The sequence below is a fragment of the Galeopterus variegatus genome, unplaced genomic scaffold (genome assembly GCF_000696425.1).
Source record: "Galeopterus variegatus unplaced genomic scaffold, G_variegatus-3.0.2 Scaffold6972, whole genome shotgun sequence".
In the NCBI taxonomy this organism is placed as follows: Eukaryota; Metazoa; Chordata; class Mammalia; order Dermoptera; family Cynocephalidae; genus Galeopterus; species Galeopterus variegatus.
In genome coordinates, this window is record NW_007733083.1 from 81,967 (window position 1) to 87,966 (window position 6,000).

Genomic DNA, 6,000 nt, shown 5'->3' on the forward strand with positions numbered 1-6,000 from the left:
ACTACAAAACTATAGTTTAAAGTGTTGCTGTGCCACTTTCTAAGGCCACACTTAGGAAATTGGTATTTTCTACTTCGTGTGTCTTGGAACACTTATTCTTAGAACCCATCCACCATGCAGTGAGGAAGCACAAGCTAACCCCATGGAAAGGTCCACATGGAGAAGAGCAAAGGCCTCCCAGCCTCAGCCCCATCTGAGCTCCAACTGATGGCCAGCCCAAAGCTGACAGGCATGTGCGGAGCCATCTCAGAAATGGCCCAGTTGAGCTGCCCCAGCTGGTGACTCCTGAACAGAGATGAGTTGTCATGGCCAACCCTTGATCAAGTTGCAGATTAGTGACCCTAATAAATGATTGTTATTATTTTAAGTCACAAAGTTTGGGGATAGTTCGGTATGTAATGCAAAACTGGAACACTTAATAAATGTTGACTGAATTAAATTGAACTAAATAAAAAACTTACCTTAACTCCAAAAGCTTTCAAGTAGAACGATTCTATTGGCTTTAGGCCCATTTGAGTTTTAACAAACTTTGGACTTCCCCAGACTTGGATGTGAACAGTTATCTGAAAATGGTTCTTTTTTTGGCAAACAAATGCTTCATCTGCTGGTGAAAAATTAAATCCTTTATCTGTGACAACTTGATAACCTACATTCGGTCTATGAAAAGAGGAATCAAGAAACCAGTTTTACAAATATTTTCTACACATTTTCCTTCCCTAACAATATTAATTGTATAAACATTTCAAGAAAATGTATTGTTGAAAGTGCCTTTTGCTACATTTAATCAATTGATTTTTTGAATTTTTACTGAGGAAATGAAAATATTTCAAAACACAGCTGGCTGCCTCCCAGCTTTTTATCTTCTCAGAAGGAAAATGTACAATTCTTGCCAAATGAAAGCATTGTTTCCTCAGACTGCCTTTCGCCTTTGTGCTTTCTAGATTTTTAATTTGACTCCAGAAGACAATCGAAAGATGTAGGCTAGAAGTTGAGAAGTCACCACAGACTTGTGAAATATCTAGAGTAGAATTAGTCTCTTTTTTCCTTTAAAAAAAAAAAATCTCTCGATTTCTTCAGCAACACCATACTCAAATAGTCACTTAGATGAATGAACAGTCAGCCTACTGGCAGTTACATGAAAAAGCAGACGGGTCAGAATCACCAGGAATAGCTTTTAAACCAGATTAACCAGAGGCAGTCATAAAACTGATGGAAAACCCATTTTCACTAAAGTATGGTCACTTTTTTTTTTTTTTTAATTCTCCCAAGCTGGTAGTAGCACTGAAAACCTACTATGGTGGTTACTTCTGGAGAAAGGAATGGGATAGGGTAGGGTGGCCAATCAAACTTTTGTTTTATTTGTTTTAGCATTGCTATTTTCAATAGCAATGCTTTGAGTATAATATGTTTAATAAAATACTTTTACATGTTAATTAAAAACATATTAAACGTATAACATTATCAAGTAGAGAAGAGAATATAAAAGTTAGGAACTTCTTTGGTGAGTTTTTCCCGTCCATGTTGTAGATGGGGAACATGATTTTTGATTCATCAGGTTTCTAAATGTGGGTTTTTTCTCAAGAAAGAAGCTCCCACCCAGGACCATGAGTAGAGGAGGGAAGTACTCGCTGCCCTACCGCTGATGATTCTTTGCATCCTGCGATCTCAATTTAAATGGCTGCTATTATAATGAACAACATAAAGTTTCTAAATTTCCCTCTAATTACAGAAACAGAAAATATTAATGGGTCTCTTGGGAAAAGAGTGTTCATGTTCTTTGCAAGGTAAGCACTTTCCCAATGGATCAGGTCACTGGGCCATTGATCACCCTCAAGTAGCCAATCAGTCAAAGCCTCCACAATCACAGTGGCCACCAGCAGCAAAAGGAAAATTTATTGAATGAAGAATATGATGAAGACCACGTGTCTTCTGCCATCTGAGAACTTTATATTGACTTGGGTTTCTAGAATTAATCTGCTAATGTCCTCATCTAAAGGCTAGAGTGATAAAAATGTATAGATTTTACTATGGAAGGTAATAAGAACTGTGCTGGTTGAGAAAAAATTTTTTGTGATGTTCCATGATTCACTGTCCAAAACTCGGAAGGAAGAAGATGAGGTTTGCAGCTCAGATATGAGCATTAGACTGAAATTTAAGGACAGCTGTAAGCAGAAACTGAATCAACCATCAAGAATTATACTGTTGAAGATTATTCTGAACCTTAAACACCAGTTTCTGATTATAGAAATCTATTCTATTTACCTAAGGATGGCCATTCTGCTTCTGACATCAAAAGTTAAGTATAAAATCAATTAAACTGGCTCTTAAAAAGCTCTTTGGTACATGTTTGAAACAGAAAAAAAAAGATTTGATAAATGTTAATGCCCTAATGTTATTGCTTTTAGGTAACTTAGGGAAACAATATTTTTGTAACATATTAGACATAATTATCGAAGAAAAGACAAGTGATTTTCCATCTCAATGATATAAGTAGTGAAATCAGGAGGGCCTGAATTCTGATCCAGATGAGCATTACCTTCCTTTTTTTGCTTAGGAAAAGTAAATTATGGCTAAACATTCAAAATAAATCTGCCTCTACACCTTTGAGCTGATACCATCTGTGTTCTTTTTTTCCAGATCATTGGAGCAGAGATAGACTGTTCAAGCAAACTTAAAAATAAATCTCTTCAAGAAGAGAAATAACACCTTGAAAACTTGATCAGCTCAGATGCATAGAAGCTAGGAAGCTTTAAAGGTTTTAATTAAAACATTGTGCCAGCATGTGACGGTTTCCTACCTCTGTACTCATATTTAAGGTAGACCATGGAACACTGCCCAAAAGATAATCAAATGAAGGCTAAGATGTAGGATCAAAAAAAGACCTCAAAACCAAGACCTAGGATCCTTCATTTCATTTTCTAATTGCACACAGTGGAAAGACACAAAAGTCGTGACATTTCAATGACACAATTAGCAATCAGCTTCCTTTTGCCTCCTATTGAACACACCAACTCCCAAAGTCTGTGGAACTCCCCAGATTTGTTTTAAGGAAATATTTCTTCCTTCTAATCCATCCAACACAAAAGTCCTAGTGATAAGCTTTGCTATCTTTGAATTTGGAAAATACCAAGAAAGCTCTCAAGTTTATAGCCCGATGTTTCTCATTTCATATTATATTACTTGAAAATTCTATTCTTTAACCATTAATATTTTCTAGTGTTTCAAGAAGACATTTATGACCAACAAATATTCTAGAAGACTTAGGTAGGTAAATTATATCCTAAGAAATAAAGAGACGGTTTAAAGGATGTTTAAGAGCAATAATGCATGAGTCCATATTTATTTCTCAAAACTATGATGTCATAAAAATAGGATGAAACTTTTTCAATTTAGTATAATATGTGTGATTTGACTTCAGTCTCTTAATATAAAGAAAGCACTGACTATGACTGTTGCATAGATGTTGGGGTGGTCACTGGCTAACAATTTAGTGTGGCCCAAAGAATGTATTCTCTGTTATTGTAAATTAACTGCAAGGTTAAATGCTAGTGATTTGAGAAATCTCCATTTTCCAGCTTTTAGTTTAAACTGGGTATGTGATCCCAGGAAGATTCCTTCTCCCTCCATCATTTAGTGGGTATATTATAAGAAGTTAGAATTACAAGTCTGGGTTCCTGAAAGTCAGCAACCCATGTCCCAACTATTCTTGACTTATAATGCAAAACGTAAGTAGTAAGACAGACACTTTCTCATCTACCCATCTCATTTGACCACAGGTGGCACAGAAGTGCAAACACTTGGATACAATCATGAGATTTAGCACGGCCTTTCTCCCCTCACTCTCCAGCCCACTCCAAGGCATTGCTAAGGCCACTTACAGTTGTTCATAATGACCGTTGAATAAGCTGTGCCAAGGAACACTTTGGTACGGCTGCCACTTCAGAGCAGGAGAGTACTGGTCTGCAGGCATTCCATTCTGTCCCTCACTGTCATGGTCCTGCACCTCGCTGCTGTGACTCCTACTCATCACTGCAAAGAAATAGGTGTGTTAGATCCTAACACCCAGTTTTTTCTAGACTCACAGACAACTGTGTGGAGCAAGGGGTAGGCCATGTGTGAGGTAGGGTGGCCATGCAGGAAGTGCCAAGTGCTGGGAGGCAGGAGGTGTGCCGTAGGCCTCATTTCCTCATATGCAATAAGAACAGCTTAGGGTTAGTGATTTCTAAAGGCAGGTGGTGGACATTTTTTAGAAATTCACCCCCAATATCTGTCTACCCTAATTCCCGCATAGCTTCTCCTCACTTGCAGTCTGTGTAGTTCTAGTCTACTCCCAGCTCCAGGAGGGTAGTGACCCAGGCTCGATCAATCAAAGTACAGCATTCAGTCCTTGCATCAGCAATTGCATGAGGGTAGATGTGTGGCCTAATGCTATCCAAGCAGAGTGGATCTCAGCATTTTAGGGAATGCAGGTTCAAAAATGCTCACCCTTTTCCATGAGGTTTGAACCTGCAAGACACATCCCCAAGAGCTGTGGGCACCAAATGTGAAGAAAAAGCCCATGTGGAAATGAAGCCAGCAGAGTCGAAAGTGGAGTCAAGAACAAAGAGCATTTAGTCCTGAGGATGTGAGCTGAGTTCTGGTATCTAGTCCTACACTCTTGGCTTACAGGAGCTGATAGATCCTTGTGTTTTGGTTTTTGTTGGTTTTGTTTTATTTTGTTTTGCTTTTTTGCTTAAGGTGGTTTGAGGGTTTTTTGGGTTTTGTTCGTTTTCATTAATTGCAACCAATATATTCTAATTTTTACAGGTCTCTTATAGAACTAAATTTCTGTGGTACAACTAGCTTTTTGAACTTAGATGAGTTACCTATTCACTTACAGTCTTACCTTCCTAAATTGCAAAATAGGAATTGTAAGCATGAGTCCTGCCTGTCTTGTAATATTCCACAAGCAGAGAGAATGAGAAAATAGAAATGAAAGCACTTTCAGAAGCTGGAACCATGATAAGGTAACAAAGACAATCTTGTTAGCATTCAATATCAACTATATGAAATTGCCACTTTTGTCTGTCAAAAACGATCAAATAACAGCAATTTCACATGCACAACCTACTATTTTTGTGTAATACTTTTAAGTTTTTGTCTTAATTTGAATATGCCTCCCAAACCATACAATTCAACCTCAGGTAATTGTATGTAAAATGCTATTGGTACATTGGCTATTCACCTTTTCTTCTAACTCCCTACCATGACTCATGCCTGACATCAGGAGTGAACAGGAAATAGAGGGTGTTTGTAAGACCAGGTAGGTACAGGCTGTCAGCAATAACACAGAAACAGGACACCAGCTCCTATACAAGGTGCTCCTATAGAATAGCCCACAGCCTGGAAAATGCAAAAGAAAAGAGCTGGGTTTTCTTTTATTCCTCTACATTTTCCTTGCTTTATACTACCATTGAGGACTTCCTAAAATAAGTAAGTAGAGCTGCTTCAGATTCCTTTTGATCCCAAATGTCACAGAAAATGTATTTTTGTTGGGGTATCACTATGAAATGTAAACAAAACATGTATTTTTTTTTCTTTTTCATACATAGTTCAGATGTTTTTTTTTTTTAAATTTTTATTTTGTCACTATACAATGTAGTTGATTATTGTGTCCCATCACCGAAACCTCCCTCCCTCCTCCCTCTCCCCCCTCCCACCCAAGTGTGTACCCTCCATTTGCTTGTTGTAAGAACTTCAAAAAAAAATTGTGGTTGTTATATCTTCCTCTCCCCACCCCCCGGTTTTTTTGTTTTTGTTGTTGTTGTTGTTGTTGTTTGTTTGTTTTTGTGTGTGTGTGTGAGAGTGTGTGTGTGTGTGTGTGTATGTATGTGTGTGAATTGATTCATTCACCTTTAGCTCCCTCCAATAAGTGAGAACATGTGGTATTTCTTTTTCTCTGCCTGACTTGTTTCACTTAATAGTATTCTTTCAAGGTCCATCCATGTTGTTGCAAATGGC

The 6,000-nt window shown here is 37.7% G+C and overlaps 1 protein-coding gene across 1 annotated transcript in view; it reads right to left on the reverse strand.

The window, feature by feature from the left end:
• The window catches only part of MYRFL (myelin regulatory factor-like), an 82,650-nt gene that overhangs the window by 70,121 nt on the left and 6,529 nt on the right, over positions 1-6,000 (reverse strand). The window contains exons 4-5 of the mRNA XM_008591505.1: positions 3,879-4,029; positions 462-657 (exon numbers count right to left, since the gene is read on the reverse strand). Coding sequence (XP_008589727.1) covers positions 462-657; positions 3,879-4,029 — 347 coding nt within the window. The remainder of the gene's footprint in view (positions 1-461; positions 658-3,878; positions 4,030-6,000) is intronic.